We start from the raw sequence: 23,937 nt of genomic DNA, 5'->3' as shown, positions 1-23,937 counted from the left end.
CAAGCAGACAGCAAAACTTTCAATAATGCGACAGAACTAAATAAAGACTGTGATGGTGACACAGAACGGCTTGGAGATGATACATGCCCAAGAACACACACACGAGCTATCATGGTTTATAGGTTGTGAGACTTGAGCTTAGGACAAAACCAGCATCGAGCAGGATGAAAGCAAAATCGGAGATAACAGACTTGGAGCATTGAATGTGATGTAGGTTAAGCCTTACAGGTTAGAGAGGGTAAAAGATCCAAATACGGAGGAATGTTAGATATAGATGTGCTGCGGTTTTGATGGGGAAAAGGAGAACTGCCAGTTGTTAATATGATATTAAATTCTCCCAAAGATTCAAGGTGTGGCTGATAAATGGAGTCAAGATGGTAGTGAAGAAGACATAGCGATGTAGCTGAAAATAGCAGCGTTGCTAGAGTAGTCCATTTGCACCGGAAGTAGAACATGCATGTCTAGTTGGAAACCTGTTATTGATAACCCATCCAATGGTATGCACAATGAGAAGACTATTGGAGATTTTGGGGAGAGCGTCCTCCTAAAGGAGGCATGTTTAATACGGGGTGAGATGTATAACACACAATGCAGATGGGATAACAGCAAGCAATGCGGGATGGTGCAGTTGAAGTGGTTAATTCTACATCAAGCACAGTACTTATGAGCAACGGGGAAAATTATTACAGAAAGTCTTTTGAGAGCATGGAGTCTCTGGAGCTCTTTGCAAGATTATCACGTTAAGGGGCAAGACATTGTAGAGTATGCAGTGCAATGTAAACTATGCATTTATAATGACATGGAGACTATTGAGAATACAAATTATATGTGATAGAGGTGTTTGAATGATCAGTGATAACTTGATATATATGATGCAGCCTGATAACACATGTCCAATTTAAGTTTGGTATTTCTGGAGCGTGTTTGATAGCAAACTGTCTTACGTTATTGAATGATTTGAAAATGGGGAAACAGGGAGGGGGTAGCTAAACTAATAAGAATGTGTTATATGAATGAATGGAAGGGAATCTTAAAATGGATAAATAAAGACACTTTAAATAATATACGCTTTAGAAAACTATACAGCACAGCTTTATTGTATTGGACAGGCCAAAATGTATGCTATCTGCCTAGGCTGGGAGGCACTGGTGAGATATTAATAAATAATATTCAGATTTTAGTGTCATCTCAGTGACAGTAACACAGCTCCCTCTGCTAAAAATATATCAGGAACATTGTGAAGTAATCTAAAACTGCAAAAAAAAAAAAACCACACACAGAAAAGTAGCAGAAAACTGCATAAAACACATGCATAATCTGCAGAGCACACCTGCCACTCTGTTACACACCCACTGCCAGACTCAAACAGTAAGAGCCCTACCTGTGAAAAGGCAGAATTGCAAATATTACACCAGGGCATGGGAAAACGAAAGAACCGAACTGTAGAATACCTCGCCTGTGTCACAGAGCCACTCACCAAATACAGAATAAAGGACCACACACTGTAAAAGTGCAGACAGAAATCGGAGAGGCCATGCAGTGCAGCACCAGAGAACAAGAAAGAGAAACACGATTCCCCCTGAAGTCAGCAGAATGCAAAGAGACCAGAGACGTAGATCGCAAAGGTTGACCTATTCCAGTCCCTCTAACAGCAGCACTAGCAGTGTAAAAGCTCTGACAGCATCGTTAGGCGCACTAGCGTTGCTGTTAGAGCAACGGAGGACACTGCCAGGGGTGCAGCGCAGACACTCCCAGCTCTTGGAGTAGCCTCAGGGGCAGTGTGTGGAGAGAGAAGGGTCTGGAGCTCCTCCTCAAACTGTAATTGCTTGGGTTTTGGCATGGGCTGCTGAACTGGGGGATGGAGGAAAGGTGGGGGAAGGGCTTTCTGGCCGACGTTTGATTTTTGTTTTCTTCCTTAACTGGCTATATACTTACTTGGAAATGAATTTGACTGTATTATCTGGGCAGACATCTACCTGGATAAGTTTCGGATTGCTGTCCCCACAAGCAGATTTAGTCAGCTACACTTAGACGGCTAAGTTTAAACCCTGCCCCTGGAGTGCACCTGCACTGCCCTTTTATGTTTTTTTATCGGGCTAAGTTTTAGCCAGGAAATGATTTAACCAGCTAAAGCTTAGCTGGTCAGTGATGGGGGGGGGGGGGGTGGAATGTTTAAACCCTAGGTTTGTCCAGTTGACCTTTGACTATATAGTTGTATGTACATGCCCCTCATATTCCAGAAAGAAAAGGACAGTACCAAGTCTTAGACATAAGAATTTCCCATCCGTGACCAAAAAGATGATTTAAGAATCCTCAGCGTCAGATAAATGGAATAAAACGGATGCCCCAAATAAATATTAGCTTCATTTCTTTTCCTAAATAGCAATATGTGTGTTGCAGGTTGAAGAATATAAAAGAGTACCTTTAGCAGGAGATTTCACTGTAGCTCCTGATGCGACTGCATCTCCTCCACATTGTGTAAGTGCATTGCATGCAAAAAAAGCAGGTGGCTTTTATGATGAGAGCATTGGACCTGTGGGACATGGGGAGGGTATTGTACCCTGAGGATCAGGTGCAAGCTTTCACACCAGTGTACGTGGGACAGATGCAGAAATAGATTTTTGCATTGATCAGGCATGTTTGATAAAATATCATCTGCTGAATCCTTTGGATTATTGTGCAGGAATACACATTGCTATAAAGATACATAGAGGTATGAAATGACCGTTTTCCTGCAAAATGAATCCAGTTTTATATCAGGATGTAGAATTTAGAGACACCATTTCAGCCAGATGGAAAAGATGAGAGAACCAACTTTAAAAAGTTTTTTTTTCCTCGTTTTACAAATTCTGTTGCTTCTTTTCCCATGTATGATGGTAAATTACCACTCCTTCCTTTTATTTATCAGAATGCTTGTCCATGTTTAAGGATGGAGGCCAATTTAGGCCATTCACTGTTTATCCTGTTAGGTGTGCCTGAAGGCCTATTATAGCAGCTTTAGATTTGTAATCTACTTCTATAAGGCTCATTCTGCCTTCAGCTCTTGGACTGTACAATCTCATCATGCACCGGTTCTTAAGATTACCTGGTGAGTATGAAGAGGTTTTCTTGTTCTAACCTCTAACTGTTCAAGATCTCTGTGGGGCCAGTCTACAATTCCAAAACCAGGAAAATGCAAAGATTGCAAGTTGGTTGATAGCTTGTATCTTATTCCATGCTGTTAAAGCACTTTTCAGTATCAGTTTGACTCCTTATTCTTTGCTGATCTTTTCTCTCAGTAACTCGGGATGGAGTGTTGCATCTTTCTCTACTCCTAAATATATGTATACAACTTCCTGTTGAAATTCTTTTAAATGACATTGCTCAGTCAAAGTGGTGATCTTAGTTTTACTTAACTTTCCTTTTAAAGAATGTCGCCTTAGCAGATGTCATCTGAAACCCCCTTCACTACTCTGAGTTGTTTCACTAAGTGAAGATCAAAGAAAATATTAAGCTTCAAGTCATCTGCAAATAGTAGGTGCCATGTTATCTGTGGATCATTAGTCTCTCAAGGAATAAGATTAAATCTGTAGCCCAATGAATTAATAAGAAGTGCTCAGTGATTCAGTGCCAGAAAGAGAAAAAAAGAGGAGTGGTGACAAGGAATCTCTCTAAAATAATCCTGCTGAGTCTTGATGCTAGGAATGAAATATTGTCCATCTTCATAATTCAGATGGTGTGTAGTCTGCCAAAATTTCATGGTAAATTTTATGTACGTGATCAATCTGGGGTTCACACTGTATATTTCAAGGTGATTTATTAATCCAAGAGCTCCCTCCCTGCTGAGTTAGCCCAGCTATTTCAGTCACACATCAGGACTCTCTCTGTTGCCAGAGGATGTGGTCAAGGTTAATAGCATAGCTGAGCTTAGAAAAGGTTTGGTCAAGTTTCTGGAGGCCCATTAACATAAGAACATAAGAAATTGCCATGCTGGGTCAGACCAAGGGTCCATCAAGCCCAGCATCCTGTTTCCAACAGAGGCCAAACCAGGCCACAAGAACCTGGCAATTATCCAAACACTAAGAAGATCCCATGTTACTGATGCAATTAATAGCAGTGGCTATTCCCTAAGTAAACTTGATTAGTAGCAGTTAATGGACTTCTCCTCCAAGAACTTATCCAAACCTTTTTTGAACCCAGCTACACTAACTGCACTAACCACATCCTCTAGCAACAAATTCCAGAGCTTTATTGTGCATTGAGTGAAAAAGAATTTTCTCCAATTTGTCTTAAATGTGCTACTTGCTAACTTCATGGAATGCCCCCTAGTCCTTCTATTATTCGAATACAGATACAGGGATTGCTGCCTCCTACATATGGGAATGAGCAACTGTGAAGTGATCTGAATTCTTCCAAGGGACACGGACTGGCCGCTGTCAAAGTCAGAACATTGATCTGACCCAATGTGGCACCACTTATGTTCTTAAGAGTGTGGAATGCTATCGAAAGCTTTCTTATAGTCAATCCATGCTATACTGAGGTTTTGATTTTTCTTGCAGCTGGGAATGGCTTTATTCAGTATCCACTGGTCTTTGCCTCTTTATGCTCCTCTTTTACTGCCCTTCTGTTCTGTCACCATGATGTTATTATTCTGTCTGCATCTATTGCAGTGAATAGCTTGTAGGTTGTAGGTAGGCATGTCATTAGTTGAAGATGTTGTTGGGGTCTCCCTTTGGAAGGAGTCGCGTTGGGTAGCCATTATGGTATTAGTTCTGGCTGTCTGATCAATTGCTTTTTTCAGTTTGCCAGGTCTTGATGGAAGGCTGTTAAATATTTGGGCCAAAGTTGGGTGCTCCAGGACCAGGGCTCTTCTTAACCTGTTTTCCAGCGCTTCCGTTGTTTGTTCAGGACCTTCCATTGTTGTAATATTTCTCTTTCATGTTTTCCTGCATGCCAGGCAGCCATTTTGCTTCTCCGTCGTGTCTCATATGGGATCTTCATAGAAATCTATCCAAACTTTTCTGTTGGAGCGTCAGTTGGTGTTTTAAACTGCACTAATGTTCGTTCCCAGTCCTCTGTAGAATTGCTTTGGGTTCTGTCTAAATGTCTTATTTTGATGTCTCTCATTTCTGCTTTCTTCATATCTCCACAGCTTTTGTGCATTTGCTGTTTTCCATTTGTTATTGGAGAACATGGAATTAAGGTCATCTTCTGTTAGTGCAGGATTTTTCTTATTATTTATTGCACTCTTGATCCTTTTGATGTACTCATCTACTGGTGTCACCTCTGTACGCAGGGATTTTATTTTTTTGCTGTGTATGTTTATTTTTCCAAGGAGGGGTTGTTCTCTGCCTTGTATTCTTATTGGTTAGATACTCCCGGTAATAATTTTCACTGCACAATATTGTATCTAATTTATTTGTGTGCTATCAATAGAAGGTCCCTTTTGCACAGATGATGGCTGTGTTGATCTTACAGATGATGCTTTTTTACTTTGGGTGTCAAGTTTATCTTAGATAGTCTTTCCCTCTCCTGGACCCTAGCATTACCCACTCAGCTCTACATAGAGCAGGAACTCAAAGCATTTAACTCCTCCTAGTCTCTCTCCTGCCTTTCCGCTTCACTCTGGTCTCGTCCTCCTGTATTGCACCATTATCATTCACATCTCACCCATTACCTCCTCCAGCTGCTCAGTCCTTGTCTCTCTTTTCCGGGGCTCTGGCTGTCCCAGCAGCTCTCTTCTGGAGCTTCTCTCCTAATCTCCTCTTTCTGTTTCTCGTTCTGCATCAGCCCTCAGTTGTGTTAAAATGTTATCACTTAGGCACTTCTTCACCTTTCTTTTTTTTATTTTTTTTTTTTAGTTAGAGATCTTAAATTTGCCTCCGTTGCTTTTTGCAGCTTTTCCTTTGACAGTTTTCCTCTTTCTTTCAGTTTTTGGGGTGCTCTCTTTTTGTAAACGCTCTTGAATTACACACAGAGTTTGTGGCATAAAAATAGCAATCCATTTTTTTTTTTTCATCTTCGGGGGTCCACGTATCTGTAACTCTTCCTCTTTTTTTCATTAGGTTCTTTGGTCTGTCTGCTGCTGCTGCAGTGGGTCCATGAACAGCGTCGCCATGGCCTGTAACTGCACCATCATTAGCCCTTTTGATTTTGGGCAATGTGCGGCCAGGCTGAATTTATTTTTTCCTTCCTTTCATAAGTCAGTGGCAGTGGTCGCCTTGCTGAGATTTGGTCCAGATGTTATACAAGGTTGCTGTGTGAAGGTACCCAGCAGTGCTTAGCAAGAGACCTTTCCTGTATTCTCCCCTGCCTTGGAAACCCACAGCAATTGCTGCTCACTGATATCACCGCAGATCTCTCTTTCCTATTTAACTGTTCACCTCCAAAAAGGTATTTCACCCTTTGATTTCTGCATCCTAAATGCATGATTTAGCTTTTTTAAAAATTTTTATTAAAGCATAGTTGCCATATTTTGTACTTTTTTATAACTTAACAATTATCCTTTATCTTATTTACCCATTCTGGCATGTATTGCACATTTTCATGTCATCTGCAGATGATCCTTCCCCAATGTCACTTATAATGACATTGAAGAGGACTGGATTTAGTCTTGATCCTTGTGCTGATACCCCTGAGAAATTTTGTCTTCTGCTCACCCTGAGATTGGCATGGATTAGCAGAAAGGGGGTGCATACACAAATTTGTATTACCTCCTACTCATAATTCAGATTAGTTTCAATCGGGGATGGGGGTGGCATGAGGAGGAAATGGTATTCATCCCATTCTCATGCTCCTCTTTACCACCTCCGTTATTCATCCCTTCACCCTCTCCTCCTCTTACCCTGTCCCTTTCAGCATTTACCTCCTCTCCCTCCCCATCAATCATTTACAGTTCCTTGACTTGTGCACCAGGGTGTGTCCTTCCTCAGCTGAGGCCTGGTATCACAAAGAGCTGCCCCCCCCCACTGTCTGATCCAGCCCCCTCCCTCCTGTTCCCCCCCTCTAGGTGGTGCCTGTTCCCACAGGAACAAGAGGGGAAGAGGTGAGGCTGGAGAGAACACAGCAGAACAGAACCCAATTGCTCTGCTCCATTCTCCAGCCCTCTCTTCCTGTTCCCTGCAGGCTTCCTGGGGTGGGAGGGGGGATGGGCTGGAGCAGGAAGCAGAGGGCTGTTTGTTGTTTGCCTGAGATTCGGAGTATTGGTCAGTAGGTCAGGGCATGAGCCCATTATGCCCCTGTGCAACAACTCCCTGGTGTTTGAGTTCCCAGGCATGCCCATGGACTACCACTCTTCTGAATTCTCTTGCTCGACCAATTTATCAGCCAGTTGATCATTTTTGTTCCAACTTCCTGACTGGCTGGCTTTCTCACTAGTACACAGGGTTTCACTGAAATCCAGTTAGGCCACATCTACTGCACCCCTCTGGTCACTTCAAAGAAATGAAATTTATTTGGCAAGGTTTTCCTCACAATGCAAAAAACTTAAGACCTGGCTTTTCCGCCAAGCCTTCTCAGATACCCATGACACACAATAGTCGACAGAACTTCCTTCAGGAGCAATGGATCTCCATATTACCCATGTCCAGAATAAGAGCCCCCTGACTCTGCTTTGTTTATACTAATAATTCCTTCGCTATCTCAAGCCTTTCCTTCCTTCCAGCAGCCTATGCTTCCAAGTTTAATTTCCCTGTTAAATGTAACTTTGTTTTTTCATGCTCAACCTATTGTTTTTGGTTAATGTTCTTGGTTCAGTTCCCCAATTCGAAGTAAACCGATCTGATATGGTCTCTACCATGAAGGTCGGTATAGAAAAGTGTTAAATAAATAAATAGCTGTAAGGGACTGCATTAGCCATTAATGGACTTCTCCTCCAAGAACTTATCCAAACCTTTTTTGAACCCAGCTACACCAACTGCATTAACCACATCCTCTGGCAACAAATTCCAGAGCTTTATTGTGCGTTGAGTGAAAAAGAATTTTGTCTGATTAGTCTTAAATGTGCTACTTGCTAACTTCATGAAATGCCCTCTAGTCCTTCTATTATTCGAAAGTGAAAATAACCGAGTCACATCTACTCGTTCAAGACCTCTCATGATCTTAAAGACCTTTATCATATCCCCCCTCAGCCGTCTCTTCTCCAAGCTGAACAGCCCTAATCTCTTCAGCCTTTCCTCATAGGGAAGCTGTTCCATCCCCTTTATCATTTTGGTTGCCCTTCTCTGTACCTTCTCCATCGCAACTATATCTTTTTTGAGATGCGGCGACCAGAATTGTACACAGTATTCAAGGTGTGGTCTCACCATGGAGCGATATAGAGGTATTATGACATTTTCCGTTTTATTAACCATTCCCTTCCTAATAATTCCTAACATTCTATTTGCTTTTTTGACTGCTGCAGCACACTGAGCTGACGATTTTAAAGTATTATCCACTATGATGCCTAGATCTTTTTCCTGGGTGGTAGCTCCTAATATGGAACCTAACACTGATGTTAAAAGAACAGTTCTGTAACTTCCCACGTCTTCCTCGTTCCCACCCCTCTTGGAACCTTTCCTGTTCCACATGCTAAACTGAATAGTGCTGAGAGCAGTTGTCAGTACCTGCTTTTACTCCTTCACTGTTTACCTTCAGTTTATCCATCCCAATAAGAACCTTACAAGCTGTAACCTCTTCAAGCCCCACTTTTAACCTTTTATCTGCTGTATTGTAGAGACATACATTGACCATAGATGCCCAAGCCAGGGGCCTTCTACATGGAAGAAGGGTTAAATAGATCTCCATTCAAATAAATAAATGCCACAGTATTAATGTGATATAAATAGTTTTAAATAATTTTGCAGAATTTTATTACAAAAAAAATACAATAATTAATACAAAAAGGCACTTATGCAATATTTATAATAAACAAATAAATGAGACTGGGGGACTTGCCCTCATCCCAACCCTCAAACTCAATTTAACTTCCATAATTTAACCTATTAACCTTCCAAAAGGAACAACTGGCTATCTGAATGAAAGGGGAGACCACTGAATGCCTAAAATCTCAGCTGTCAAAGTCATGACAGTATGGGTATATGAGAGACTGTGATCATTCTGGGTGGGGCCATGGAGGCGAGGAACAGTGTAGAGTGTGGTTGGGTCAGATGTGATGGAGTTTATAGTTTTATGTTTTGATATGACATTCCACACATTGGCAAATTGGGTCCTTGGTGTGTAAACTTCTACAGTGGACCATGAAGGAATATGTACCCAACTCAAGAGTAGGGGGCCCATCCAACAGAACGTCTTGAACCATCGGGTTATGGAGGTTTGGCATAGTAGGTCTTGTGCTGGATTCCCTTCCCTTCCCTTGCCCGCATCTCCTGCGTGGCCTTAGTAAGCTTGCCAAACTAGTTTCAGAAATTCTCCCATATAAATACCCTGAAAGGAGCATGCCTGCCCAATGTACAATGTATATTGATTAAAGCTAAAGATTTTGGGGGACGTACGTGTGGAGGGGGAAGGGGAGAAAGACGTGCAAGAAAGCAAGCAGTGTCCTAAATCGTTGTCAAGCTATCATCATGCTTATGCACCTGATAATCTTTACTGTACTTTCTCTTATGGATCACATGGAAATATTGGGGGGAAAAAAGCCTTAAGCCCATGACTACTTTACCCCCCATCGACAATTCTGTTAACTCTTTCCAACAAACATTGATAATTATGGGCTCTCCCTTTCCTTTGATGGCTTCTGTCCTAGCCTAACACCCAACCAAGAGTCGAAAGAATCAAGGCTTAGAGGCCTCTAGAATTTCCTTTAAATAGTTAAGAGGAATACTGAGCTTAACCCCTGGTGGACCTAAACTGACCTTTAAAATCCGAGGGAGCAGCAAGACAATAGAAGAAGTACATCAACTTTATCTGTCACAAATATGACCTGTTTACACTGACAAGCAAACCATGCAGCGGTAGAATTCCCTTCAAGGGCCAAAACTATTAACTGCAGCTTTTCGTGGATTTGCCTGCCTTTATTCCTTCTCAATAGGCTTTAATTTATCAAAGGGGATTTTTCTCATAGGCACAGAATAAAGGAAGACAGTTGGTAACTTGTCAGGCTCCCAACTCTTAAAAAAAAAAATAACAAAACCACAGAAAATGATGGTGCAGATTAATAAGAGTTATAGTTTCCTATGCTGACCACCACAAATATCTTTTCAGGTTCAGCGGATCCCCCAATGTTCCTAAATCTGTAAAGTTGTTCAATCAAAAACCTTTTTACAATTTGTCTTTTCTGAGGTAGACAGCTGATGTTGCTTCATGAAAATGGCTTTTTGTTTTGTGGATAAACTCAGTGACACTGATACACATATTCGAGGTTTTGCAAGCTTCGACCTGGGTTGACAGTTTGGTGCATTTTTTATTTTGAAGGCAGGCATCAATATTGGTATGCAAACCCCCCCCCCCCCCCCCGACCACCCCCTCCCAAAAAAAAAAACCCCTAACTAAAGCCACAAATCAATAAATAATCAATAAATACAGGGTATCATTCTGCGCAACGAACAGGATCTTGGAGAGTTATAAAGGACCACAACAATTCTCTCAAATGTCTTCTAGCCCCCCCTTGTTAAAAAAAAATAAATTAAAGTTTGACCCAGAATGTATGATTTCAGACTAAATTAATTCAGGGAATTTGCTATATAGGTAATAATGAACATATTTTTTTCAGGGGGGGGGGGGGGGAGGAGGCCACTCTTTTCCTCCTGTTCCTTTGGGCTACCACACCAGTTGGAACTAAAGCTGGGATCCATCACCGTGACCCTTCATTCGCAACTACCTGGGAATTTTTTTCTCTCTATTTTGTATCCCTTAATTCACCAAGCCCAGTCATTGCATTGACAATCCTCAGCCGGGGGCCACATGCTAGGACTACTTCCGGAACTCTACGAACGAAGGCCCTAAAACTGGCCTGGCCGGTAGATGTCACTGTTGTGGGATGACTAAGATTCCCCTTTTTTCCCCAGGGGCAGTGAATGCTGCCTCTGCAGCATCCCAGCTCCAACCAGCCCAGGGGAGCGGGAGACCTGACCGTGAAATCAAATCCAGGTCTTTCACATGGTGGCACGCAACCTGCCACCGAACCACCTGGCTGGTCTTCCTGAACACTTTCACTTGGTCGGTATTAAAGTGACTTGCTACGCTGTCCTTTGACCTTTTCTATTGCCTCCCTCAGGCATCGTTCAGAGCCGTCAACATGCAAGTTTGGCTGGTACCCTAAGCAGATGTCTCTTTAACATCCTTAATGAACATAGCAAGGTCCCTTCTTTGCACATCAGCTCCATCTATTATCGCTTGCCAATGCAAGCATAAATTTATCCTTTCTTTTTCACTAAAAGTTGATTTTGTAGACCTTCCTCTTGACCATTGCACAATTTTTGGTCCAACCTGCTTGCTGTTCATCTGCAGCATAAGGCATTGTGATACTTGTAGTCCACAGGCCATCACTTATAAACAAACCAAGCAGGACTGGACTGAAGTGTTCCTGACAGACCTGGAGATGGTTGAAAGCCCTGGATATTCAAGAGCACCATACTTGTTAGTTTGCATTGCATGAGTCCTTCTTTAACCTTAACCTCCTTTCCTTTCCCACTCACTTTATATTGAATAAGAAGGGTTGCCAGACCCCCAGTTCTATTAAGAAGATATTGACATCTTCGGATCAAACCACACTGAAGCTTCTCTGAGCCTCACTTGAATTAACATTGTGTCTGAAATAAGTTTGTAGGGTGCTCGCGCTGCCACCAGCCAATATGCCACTGAGCCTGCTCATGGGTCCATTTGCATAAGAGAAAACTGAAGGGGCAACAGGGGCACTTTGGTCCTTAGCCAGCAAAGACACTGTCTTGTGACTCATCTCCCTTCGTCTTGTGACCATAGAATACCCAAGTTGGCTTGAAGGTGCAAGGCGTACAGATTCCACCATGGTGGTTGTCACATGGAGGTGGAAAAATAAAATAGGAAATGCAGAGCAAATGACTGGATGAAGATCCACCTCAGCTGAACCAGCCAACAAAAGTGGTACATTCTGACCATCCACCTGGGTATCTGTTTTTTGCCTCATCCAAAGTGTTTTAGTCTCCAAGTCTGTGCAGGCCCTGTGAAACACCATAGCCTACTATCAAAGAAATGGTGCAAGACCCAAAGGGAAGTTAATGAGCGCATAGCCTACAAAAGGGTAACTGTCAATAAGGCACCTTGAAATTCAGCTGAAACCTGAGGAACCAGGCACATGCTAAGGTACAATACTTGATCTGTCGGCCAAGCACCTTTTTTTTGAAATCCATCTTAAGTCAAAGTTTAACGAGGCATGTCTGGTCAGCCTGGTGCAGAAATTGCTTTTCCAGATCTCGAGTTCCATATTACGGGCTCCTATTTGTGACTGCTTCTACTCCTCCTCAGGATCTCCAGAATCTGGGCTCGACGTTTAAGCCACTCCTCCATCGACTTCCTGGGCGGTGGAGCCCGGGTGGTGCTTTTCGGGATGAAGAACGTGTACTTGAGCCTAGGAGCGTTCTTGTCAGTCACCACCAGGGCTTGGACAGTAAGTGGCTCTTTCAGTGGCCCCCGACCGATAATGGTCTCCATGGCTTTTGTGGCGCCACTGTAGCGAAGTGACACTCCTCCCCCTATGCTGATGTCCACTTCCGAAGGCACCAGGACGTAATTGCCGTTGAGGGCGTAGGAGCCATCCTGCCTCTTAATGGCCAAATAGATTCCATCGCTGCTTGTGGCAGACCCACTGTTCTGACGGATCAGGATATTGGTGGCTCCAGCCGGAATGGTGATGACATCATTGTAGCCATATCTGTAACAGATAGAGAGGACAGCATGAATACAAAAGAACGTCCTAAGGAGCAATGGAAGACCATTAAACTGCAGATTCTCAGGCCTGCTATATGCCCAGCCCAGCCCTGGTTACATGCAGCGATGTACTGCCGAGATTGTACAGATCGCACCTCCACAGCGAGAAACTCTACCAACTCGTAGATCAACCCCCCCAAGAACACTGTATGATCTGCTTTCCGGTCAGCCTTCCATCCGATCGCCGTGATGCCAGATAGGCGGGCTGGTTAGATGTGTGTAGCCAGCCTCACAGGGGAGGGGGGGGGAAGGTGTGATTCCCAGGACCGCTTTCATTTTATGTTCGTAAGGGGCCCGGAAAACATCGGGCCCCCCATCCCTCCTGTTAGGGACTGAGCTCCCTTCTCACCGGGGTTTGGTGAAGGATCCGTAGGTCTTGCTGCAGGTGGATGCATCCCCTCCACACACCATGCACTTGTCAAACTTCTTCTTGGAGCCGATAACGCGGTCGCAGCCTGCGTGGACGCAGCGGCCCTGGACGCACACGGAAGTGGTGTCTGGAGAACAGGGAGTGCCGTCGGCTACCTGCATGGAGGAGGAAGCAAGAGGCGTGAGCCACGCCCTTCTTACGTGTTTTTTGGCAAGCACAGTTAAAGCCCCCATGGTATGTTTTAAGAATGCCTTCACGATTTTCTTTCTTTTTTTTTGTATTATAAAATGGGAGTAGCTCTGTGAAATGAAGTGGAACTGAATGGGTAGTGAAAGGACTATTTTATATTATGTTTATTTTTTCTTGTAACTGCCTTGAGATTTTGAATAAGAAGGTGAGATATCGGATCTAAATAAGAGTTATAGATGTCAGAAAGCAAGTGCGGCCGGCTTAACCATTAGGCAAACTAGGCATTCAGCTAGGGCGGCGGCAGCTCGGGGGTGCCAAAGAGTAGCTGCAGCCACAAGAAAACAATCCCGCTGTTTTGGTTATAGAGGCTCTGACTGCCTTTTTTTTTTCAGGGTTTTGTGTTACTTCTCAAAGGATCTGGGAATGGAGGGAATTTGAGGTGACACCAGAATTTGACATTTTTTTAATTGTATAGCATCCTTGTTCAGCCCGGCCAACCATTTCAGAGATTACCTTTAACCAATGTGGTATGGCTTTCTTGTAATTTTATAAATATATCTTGTCTTTATTTGCAGTCTGTCCCCAACAATCACAGATACATTCATCAGACCACTGTGACATGAGTTCTGAAACCTATTTATATTGTATATTGTGTTTATAGATATATAAATAGATTACAGATATATTTGCAACAAAGTTGAATACTTAAAAGGCTGATGGCCAATAATCTGTTTTTACAAGATAAATCGGGGAGAGTTGGAAGTGATCAGGACTGTTGAATTTAATTATTAAAATCTCAGATGGGCCTAAGGGTCTGAAAGTTAATTGGAGGGGGATGTCAAGCTGAAGGTTTGGCTAAGAGCGCCTAATCCCATTGCCTTGGCCCAAAATGTTTCACACCCTGTCCCATTTCTTTCACAAACCTAGAGGAAGACAAGACGTGCAGCCACCACTGGGATGTAATCAAAGCTGCAATAAGAGTACACTGGGCCGAAAGTGCAGGGCTGTCAGAGCGACAGGCTGCGCAGGTATATTCCATCCATGCACCGTTAATGGTGACAGCTGGGGACCTGAGTGATGCTTGAGACCATGGAGCAGAAGTGGGGCAAATCCCAGCTCCCGATCAGCCTGTTTGGTTAGCCTGGGATGAAATGGTGACCATAAGCGGAAGGGAGGATGACAGGGAAAGGAAGTGGGGAGCTCCCTAGTAACGATGTTTCCTAAGCCAGCCCCTCGGGTTTTGGGGATTGCTACAGTGAATGTGCGTGAGATTGAGCCGCATTCGCTGGGTCTCCGAGTTATGCAAATCTATCTGGTGCGTGTTCGTTGCAGACCACTGAGGCCATGCCTCCGGAAGAGAGGCGGGAAACAGTGGGCTGAGAAGCTGTGCAGCGGAGGTTCAAATCCTTCATGTCCCTCGGACATTCCTTGTGACCTTGGATAAGTCCTTTAGCCCCCCATTGCCTCTGGGGACAGGGCAATATCCAATTCTAGCTCCCCCTCAGCTCAGATTTAGAAAGGCAAGTAAATACCTGTAAAATCCAAATCCTAGCAGGGGGCGATGATGCACCTGCCCCTTCCTTTTTAAAATCCTAAGCCTGCATATGTTGTGTCATGTACGAAATTCGTAATATTTCTTTTTCTCTTTATGGCCAAAATGAAAACCAGGGCAATTGTGCCCTTCCTGCTTAAGCAGGATGTGGCATTCTAGGCGCCCCCCCGGTCTGTCTCCTGAAAGTTGCTCACCCTTGGCTCCAGGACGTAGTAATAGCCCAGCGGCCTAGACTGGCAGGTGAGTTTGCACAGGTCCTTCTCGGCCACCCCGCTGTAGCGGGGCACCCAGTCCATGGGGGAAGGGAAGCCCTTAAACAGGTCCGTCCTGTGGTTGTAGATGGCGCACTGCTGCTCCCGGAAAGTAAGAGCTGCAAAGGAACAAGAAAACAAATGCAAAGGTAAAATTAGGGTTTTATTTATTTCTTACAGTTTTAAGAGTTACGTAGGAGCCAGCTGCTCTCCCGTTAGCTGAAGTAAAACCTGTAACAGCAAGAGCTGTTCTCTTATTGGCTGAAGTGAAACCCTTGTGCTATAGGAGTTGTTTCCTTATTGGCTGCAGTACACTGTGCAATGCATGAGCTGTTTTACTATTGCCTTCCGTACACAATATGAGCTGTTCTTTTATTGGTTGAAGTATAACCTATACCTTAGAAACTGGAGATTAGTTTAAGGGGAGAACTGCCGTCTACGTGTGTAGGGTCTAATCGTGTGGACCGTGAAAAGAAATGGCAACAGAATTCATCTTTGTCCTTCATGGCCTGGAGCTATAGTGGCCATCTGGCCCAGGTCAGCAGTGAAGGTCTGGCTTTGCTGCACTGCATGCTGGGATTTCCAGTCCCTGCCTTTCCAAGAGATAAAGTGGAAGAGACAAGTCTAGGTATACGAGGACAAAACCGAGGCCCGGATCCGCCTATCGGCGTTGCCCTAGGGCGGCAGCATCAGCCCTGCCTGAATCTGGCTGGGCCTGACTCATCCGTGGCTGGTGGTAAACGTGGGTGTTAAGTCGCGCCACCGTCATTTTCGCTCAGCACGTCTGGCACTTACCATTGTTGCCGGGGCAGTCTTTGGTGTTGCAGGAGCGGTACTGGGTCCTCTTCCCCTCGCAGTACTTTCCTCCGTTTCGTGGCATGGGCTTGTTGCATTCCCGGGTGGAGAACTGCACCCCGCCCCCACACGTCCTGGAGCACTCACCCAGGATCCCCAAGAGCCCCAGCCGCCGTTTAGAGGAGTCTGTGTAAAGAAGAGAGAGACACAGAAAATGACAATCCCAAAGGGTTTCTCAAAGCCAGAGATGGACAGGTACGGCAGCAAAGAAGGGGTGGGTGGAGGAGGTTTGATCTAGTGTTCAGCCAATCAGATTCTCTGGCTGACGCACCCACTCGCAGGTTTTGCCACACTAGCTTGCCTGCCCTTGGGCCATGGCATAGATTATAGTGGGCGTGAGCAGCTTTCCTCCTATGCTCTTTTACTGTCTGTTGGCTGGCTACGTTACACTTTGTCCAGATCCTTTTACAGAAAATTAATAGCTGCTGTATGGAGCACCTCTTATCCCATAAGAGCATTACATTACACAAAACCTCCCTTTCCTCTTCTTGCAATCCCCATGCCCAAAACTCTCACGTGCTTGAGACACTCCTAAAGTGATAAAAGGCACCATGTGCGACACCCAACTCATAGGCTGGGGCGTCCATGCACAGGGCACTCACGTTGTAAGCTTTCATCTCCACCCGGCTGATGCAGCGTCCGTTCATGCAGGTCTTTCCTGCCCCGCAGTGCGTGCCATCCGCCCAGGGAAAGTGCTTGGTCTGGCACATGAAATGCCCATCAATCCTGCCCGTGCACCAGAGGGAAGAGCAGGGCGTTTGCAGGTTCGGGCAGTGACGCGAGTCTGGTCCGAAAGTCAGCTGGCACTGGCGGTCGGAGTCATAGTCATTGCCAGGAAACGGCACCGGAAGGCGTAAGGGTGCGTGGGGCTTGTCCAGGAGGCAGTGACCTGCAAGGGATAGGGAAAAAACTATGAATAACGATAGAGGTCAACATTGCTTGATGAACAGGATGCAGAAAAGTGAGAACCTAAGTTACTACAGTATCACTGTCCAATCAGACAGAACCTGAATGTATTTTGCAAGCAACAGCACTGAAAAAAAACGGACAGCACATGGTTGATGCCTGGAATTGGCACCTTTCTGAATCTGAGGAGTTGCACTAGTATCACTAAAGCACGGGCAGTTGGGTAATGGCATGCCAAAGCAATACAGAGAGGGCGGGCAGAGCCGGGATTGGAGCCCAGGAATTGCTGCCATTGCCTCCTCGTTTCAAGCTGCAGGCACAGACCTGCGTTCTGCAAAGGCAGAAAGAAGCTGGGTGACTGGGAACGCTGAAGGCTGTCTTACCGTGGCCATTATCCAAGAAGTCTGTGATGAAGCGGGCACTGCAGGGGGACCACAGCTCTTCAGGGTCCACGTAGGACATCACCGGGGCCATCATGTGGCGGGTGTTGCCGGCTTGCTGGTTCATATCCAGGCACGGCTTGGCGTTATCGTGCAGCATGTTGAAGACATGGCCTAATGAGGATTTAAAAAAAACAGGCAAATAGTGAACCAGAACCACCCAACGCAGTTGAAGGAATGTAGGCGGTTTCTTCCACTGCGCCTATCAAGCCACGTTACGTGTTGTCCACAGGCTGAATCTATTCCCTCGGGTGGTCCGAGGGCAGCTGGGAGATGAAATCCAGTATCTTTTTCATTATGTTTTCTATTGCAAGGTTTCTCTTGCAGAAACGTACAACGTTATTTCCAGTAATAGGATGGGGTGGCTTTAAACTTTTCCGATGTCAGGAAGTCTTTATTAGCTGAATTTATCTAGCTCTTTCTTTGCCAAAGTTCAATAATAAACTGAAGTCAGTAGGAGCATGCAGCATTGTGGCTGAGATATTAGGGGGATTATCAGGATCCCGTTACCGCTGAGCAATGAAACAGCTGCTTACTAGGTCCAAGTGGTAACAACTTCATGCCGTGTTGGCAGCTCCCTTTTCTGGAGGCTTCATGGTTCTCTTTCTTACTTTTGGGGATAAATACCCTGGCGAGCTAGGGATAAGCACAGAGGGACCCCCTAGTTTGTGAAGAAGTGAAAGGAAAGCCAGAGCTCAGCTGGGGGTCTATGGTGCTGCACCAGGAGGTAAACTGGCCAGCTTAGATGGGTCCTTGGGGGGGGTCCTTATCTGTTATCATATTCTATATTTCTTTGTTTTTATGAGGCTGGTTCTCACCAAGTTCATGGGCCGCGGTGAATGCAGACTGCAAGCCATCATCTTCCACGATGGAGCAGCTCCGCGAAGGGTCGCAGACTGTGCCCACGTCGGCCATTCCTAGCGTGTCGCAGGTTGAGACGCCGCACAGGTCCTGCAGGAAATTGAGAAAGTGAATTGGATCATTAGAATCACGAAGAACAGTGGACCAATGGGTTCTGGCAGCAACTTGATTAGAGCAATGAGCGCGAAGCCGCACAACTCTTGTGGGGGTTCTGTAGACCATGCAGGTTCTGTATTCCCTGCAGCGCCTTGCACTACACCACCTATGTTCCAGCCAGGGATCTCAGGCTCTAAACCTGTAATTTTTTGGCTCCAAGCCAAAGACTCTAATGCTGAGCTAAAGGGTCAGGTCCCCTCACTAGGAGAGTACAACCCTCCCAAATCTGGTGGCTTCACCATCCCATCCATCCCATGTTCAATACTCACTGCCAGAAAGTTGAGTACTACAGTGACTCACAAAAACATCTCATAGTTAGATTAGTAATCTGCAGGCTCCAGACCCAGGCCTTCTACCCAAGTCCATCAAAGTGAAATAGGACGTCCCCGTACCTCTCTGGTGAAAAAGATGGCCGTGTCGAAATGTTCGGAGTCGGAGTCATTGGGCTTGTTCAGGCCCTTCTGCCACTCACAGAAGTTCCGCAGCATCGCGGCGGCATTGGAAGTCACCTTCAGGCCCCCGTGGGTCCGGCCTTTCTCGGCTCGGCAATCACCACTAGCCGTGTCACCACCACGTTGACCGGATTCCTCAGGCTCGGGTGCCGGAAGAATTTGGCAGCGGCGGCCATGACGGTCAGCAGGTAACGCTTCAGCCCTGCCCCGTGGAATGTGGCCATGCTCTCGTCTGCCACCACCAGGGTCTCCACGTAGTGAGGGACAGAGGCAAAGCGCTGCAGGAAAGGGAAGAGAGAGAGCGAGAGGGGACAATCAAGACATGGAAACCGCTTTTTTCTCTCATCACAGCTGATGCAGTTGCGCTGGAATTTTTGGATGTAACTTGAGAATACATCTTATGCCCAAGACAAGAGGACTCAGGCTAGGGTTGGCTAACAAGTTCCCTGTCATAAGAAGCAGAGGGAGACCCATTCCTTCAATGGACAGAACTACATATCATTGCAATGGCTCAGCCTGCACCTTCTGTTATGGAGCCGTCTGGTCATGGTACACTTATGTCAATGGTTAGGTTGTTGAGCTTCTCCTGTTCCATCTTTAGTCATTATCATGGCCAGTCAGGGAAGACGAGGAATCCATAAACACACACGTACATGAGTTAGTTGCCACCCTCATCCAGGCCAACCCGAAAAAGCTGAGTCAGTCCTGGTCTTGCCCCATTCCTTCTTGGAGAAATCCAAACTATGATTCCATGCCTTCATCAGAGCAAAACCAAGACTGACTCAGACTCTTTGGGTTAACCTGGGTGAGAGGGCTGAGAATCAAATTTTAAAGTCTCACATTGCAACAACTCTCATCAACCCGAGGAGTGACTTTACTAGTGACACAGAGCTGGTGAGAGGCCGAGCCTCTTGATAAGGAATTGGCACCCTCTCATTGTAGGGAGAGGATAATGAAGAGATTTATGTATCCACTGGGCCATCTGGCAGAAAATATGTTTACATCTGATCACCTGGAGTATGCTGCAACATGGTAAGTGACACTAGTTAAAGAACAAAATGTCCCATTCAGGCTGTTTAGAATGTAACTGCCACTCTGTGCATGTTACCCCGTGCACGGAAAGTCTGGGGAAGGGAGGGAAGAGACTTGTAGGAGAGGTTTTAAAATGCCACACACAGAGATCTGCGTGAATCGGGCAGGAGAAAGTTTAATGATGACGCATGGTGTCTCTCTTACACACAACAGGAATCCACATTCAGCAGCAGCGACAGAGGAGGCAATCTCCGGACTTTGAATGCTGTTGGCCTGCAGTCTCATGAGCGAAAGGCTTTCGTGATGTTTGGATAAAAAAAAAAGGTGATGCGTCTTCGCTGTTAGCATGGGCTTCCTGAGGGGGGGGGGGGGGTGTGAAAGTGTCAGCGGGAGAGGAGGGTAATCTGTCTGCTGTGGGGCCTCTTGGAGTTCAGCCTCTGCCGCGCTTCCTACGTCACCAGGGCTCTGACTGTATCTTGCCAGAGCCCCCCCGTCGCTCGGACAGCTCACGCCAGATTCACTCAAAGACGCTCCGTGCCAGGAGAATCCAACGTGACGGGCTTCCGCCGACGCTGTTTCCTCTCCCATAAACAAGGCAGAGAGGTTTTGTTGTGGGTTGTGTTTTTTTTTTTTTAATCTTTTAGTCATAAATAATTTCTTGAGGATGACTCTAAAGTCTTACGCAAATGGACCGCCTGATCGTGTAAATAGTACGTCCAGGCCAGGACGCAGCTGTTTTAAAAGCGAAGAATTGCAGGGAGCAGTAATACTCCTGCTTGGCCGGCTCCCAGGCAGAGAAGTTCCAGTAAGTGATTAAGATAAGACTCTCACGCATGGTGGCCACTGACTTGGCCCCTCTTAGAGGGTCCCGAGAGACTCCACATCACCTACTTTTCAAGTGTGGACCACTGGCATAAGGTGGCAAGGGGCTTTGGATAGTCCTTCACAGTTTCTTTTGTTTTGCTGAATACATTGCATTAAACAATACTTCTTAGGAGGCTGAGATAACAAAAAAAAGTGAGCAGTTTGTGACTGTCAGTAATTGTAGTGGGATAGTGCTAACCTTTAAGAAGGTGAATGACCCAGGGAAGAGAGATTTAAGAGGGGTGAGGCCCACTGAGATGAATGGAGGGTGACAGACCTGGTTAGGAGGGCGACTGTCCTGGACATAAGGAATGGCCTCCTCCTCCTCATGGAGGCATAACCCAGTAACAGAATTCAGGAGCGCCTGGGATAACCACAGAGGGAGCCGCAAAGAGGTGAAGAGAAAGGCAGGCGTCAACTGGGGTCTGTGGCGTTGTATCGGAAAATAAATCGGGCAGGGCTCAGGGCTGGTGCCAAGGGTATTAGATGCCCTAGGTGAATCTCCCAGCCTTGTGCCCTCCCTGGCCCCCGCCCTCACCACAAAATTAAAAAAATGAGGCATTTATAATAAGACGTTTTACAGGGGGTCTGGGGATGGCGTAGCGATGGCATCGCCGCCTTGCTGCCTGCATGAGCCCCTGTCGCCACTTCCTCTTTGGGGGGGGGGAGAGCCCCATGGGTGGGAGGATGGCACCAGATAAGAGCAGGCCGCCGCATCGGCATGCACCAGACGGAGCAAGAGGCAGAGCAGCATTGGCTGCACAAGCCAAAAGAGAGAGAGAGAGAGCGCGTGGCATTGGCCACGTGGTCAAACAAAGGAGCAGGAGCAGCATCTGTCCCCAAGGCCCAAAGAAAAGAGGAGTCATCCCGTTAGCTGCAGGGGCTGAGGGAGGAGGCTGCTGACGACGAGCAGGACCGGAGAGTGAAATTCCCCTGCACATCAGAGACGGGGAGAAAGAGGAAGCCAGAGGGCCACAACGCAGCTGATAAGCGGCCTTAAAGCAAGCAGAAGCAGGCTCCTCTTTGCCCAAATGTTTGGCACCTTCAAAATTTGGTGCCTTAGGCTGTTGCTTGTATTGCTTATGCCTAAATCCATGCCTGGCTGCTACCTGTGCTTCACGGAGAAGAGTGAGTGAAAAGTGCATGTGTGTCTGTGTGTCTGTGTGTGTGTGTGTGAGTGAATGAGCATGTGTGTGTGTGAGTGAGCATGTGTGTGTGTGAGTGAAGAGAGAGGATATGTGAGTGAGGAGGATATGTGAGTGAAGGAGGGTGTGAGTGAAGGAGAATGTGCCTCCACAACAATTTCAGGGCCCTTGGGAATCAAAAGATTCTAGGTATGGAGAGCTGTGGGATTTTTTTTTAATTAGTTTTAATTAGGGTGTTATATGATGGGTCTGCTGTTTGGAAATATTTTATGGGTTTTTGGAAAATGTTTAATGAGTTTGTAATCATTGGATATTATTCTGTTTGTCAGCTGTTTTGAAATGTGTATTCTTTTTATTACTATACTTTTAATATAATGATTGATGTATTATGAGGAATGGGAATGTTTCTGTTTTTCCATTCTTGTACTGCATCCAGAGTCTGAGACATTGCAATTTCCAGTTTTTAGTTTTTGTCTGCATGTGTGATCAAGGTGAAGTATTCTGCTAACACATAGTTCCTCTATAGGAATCTATAGCAGCCCAGCTTATTTTATTTTCCTAAGAGGAGGTATATTGGTGTTTTAGGACCCGATGCTGCCTTTTCATAGAAACATAGAAATGGCGGCAGAAGAAGACCAAACGGCCCATCCAGTCTGCCCTGCAAGCTTTCACAGTTATTTTTCTCATACTTATCTGTTACTCTGACCGCTGAGGACAGGGCCCTTATTGATAACGTTTTGATTCTAATTTCCTTCCACCCCTGCCATTGATGTAGACAGCAGTGCTGGAGCTGCATAAAAGTGAAGTATGAAGCCTAATTGGTTAGGGGTAGTAACAGTCGCAACAAGCAAGCTACTCCCACGCTTATTTGTTTACCCAGACTATGCAATTCAGTCCATTGTTGGTAGTTGTTTGAATGTAAATCCTCTTATCTTCATTCCCCCCCCTACCGTTGAAACAGTGAGCTGCGCTGTATATGTATTCAAAGTGAAGTATCAGGCTTAACTGGTTCGGGGTAGTAACTGCCGCAACAAGCAAGCTACTGCCACGCTTATTTGTTTACCCAGACTATGCAATTCAGTCCATTGTTGGTAGTTGTCTGAATGTAAATCCTCTTATCTTCATTCCCCCCTTGCCGTTGAAATAGTGAGCTGCGCTATATATGTATTCAAAGTGAAGCATCATAGGGAGGGTTGTTACTGTTTGAGTGCTGGCAGTTGGTGCAGTTTTGGTATGGGAGGTTTACTATATTGTAATTGTAATTCAGTTTACTCTTGGCTTTCTAGAGGGCCAAGCCCACACCCAAGAAGTGTTACAATAGGCCAAATACCTTATACTGTTTTGCAGCATTTTCTGATTGGCACCACAGCCATGTATATAAATATAATATACATGTTATAGTAAGTTATATTTTTACCGCGGAAGACTACTTTGAATGCCCTTTTTTTAATATCAAATCCGCAATTATAAATGCATAATTGTTAATTATGGGTGAGGAGAGCAGGGCTGGGTGGGGGAGGGGGGGGCACACAGACCTGTAAGGTTCGCCTAGGCACCTAACACTCTTCCACCCATCCTGTCCACGCCTGGTTTCACCCCAGCAAGCATGGACTTGCGGTCCTGCCAGTGGCAAGGAAATCAGAGCAAGTCATGGAGCAAAACCAGGAGTGGATCAGCCTTGTCCTGTGGGAATGGGGGGGAAACAGAGCCAGCTGGCCACTCTGATTGAGCATAACATTTGATCAGTTGGTAAATGACGTGCATAGGCAAGAAAGCCATCCGTAGGACCCAGAAAGGATGGCCTTGTCAGACTGAGGTGCTCTGCTAAGCACAGTTTGCAGTTTTCAGCCTGGTGGGAGGCTAGAGGGAGCTGGGCTAAACTTCAAAGAGGTGAGAACAAAAGGGAGGTGGGGGAGCAGTGTGGGAAGACTGTGTCGTCCCCCCCAGCCCCTGCCAGCATGCTTCCTGTGTGCCCCAGGGACGCT

At 45.7% G+C, this 23,937-nt stretch overlaps 1 protein-coding gene across 1 annotated transcript; it reads right to left on the bottom strand.

Annotated features, from left to right (window-relative positions):
* Window positions 1-10,442: 10,442 nt before the first annotated feature.
* On the bottom strand, window positions 10,443-20,228 carry LOC115078267 (A disintegrin and metalloproteinase with thrombospondin motifs 4-like). Its single transcript, XM_029581080.1, is given in 11 exon segments — window positions 10,443-12,823; window positions 13,229-13,404; window positions 15,185-15,360; window positions 16,037-16,183; window positions 16,186-16,222; window positions 16,699-16,985; window positions 17,386-17,556; window positions 18,261-18,393; window positions 18,852-19,004; window positions 19,007-19,189; window positions 20,148-20,228. Coding segments are annotated over 11 exon segments (1,980 nt in total). The 3' UTR covers window positions 10,443-12,387.
* Between the last annotated feature and the right edge of the window lie 3,709 nt (window positions 20,229-23,937).

Source organism: Rhinatrema bivittatum, chromosome 16 (assembly GCF_901001135.1).
Source record: "Rhinatrema bivittatum chromosome 16, aRhiBiv1.1, whole genome shotgun sequence".
NCBI classification, from domain to species: domain Eukaryota; kingdom Metazoa; phylum Chordata; class Amphibia; order Gymnophiona; family Rhinatrematidae; genus Rhinatrema; species Rhinatrema bivittatum.
The sequence above is the reverse complement of the archived record's forward strand: the minus strand, read 5'-3'. Positions and strand labels throughout refer to the sequence as shown.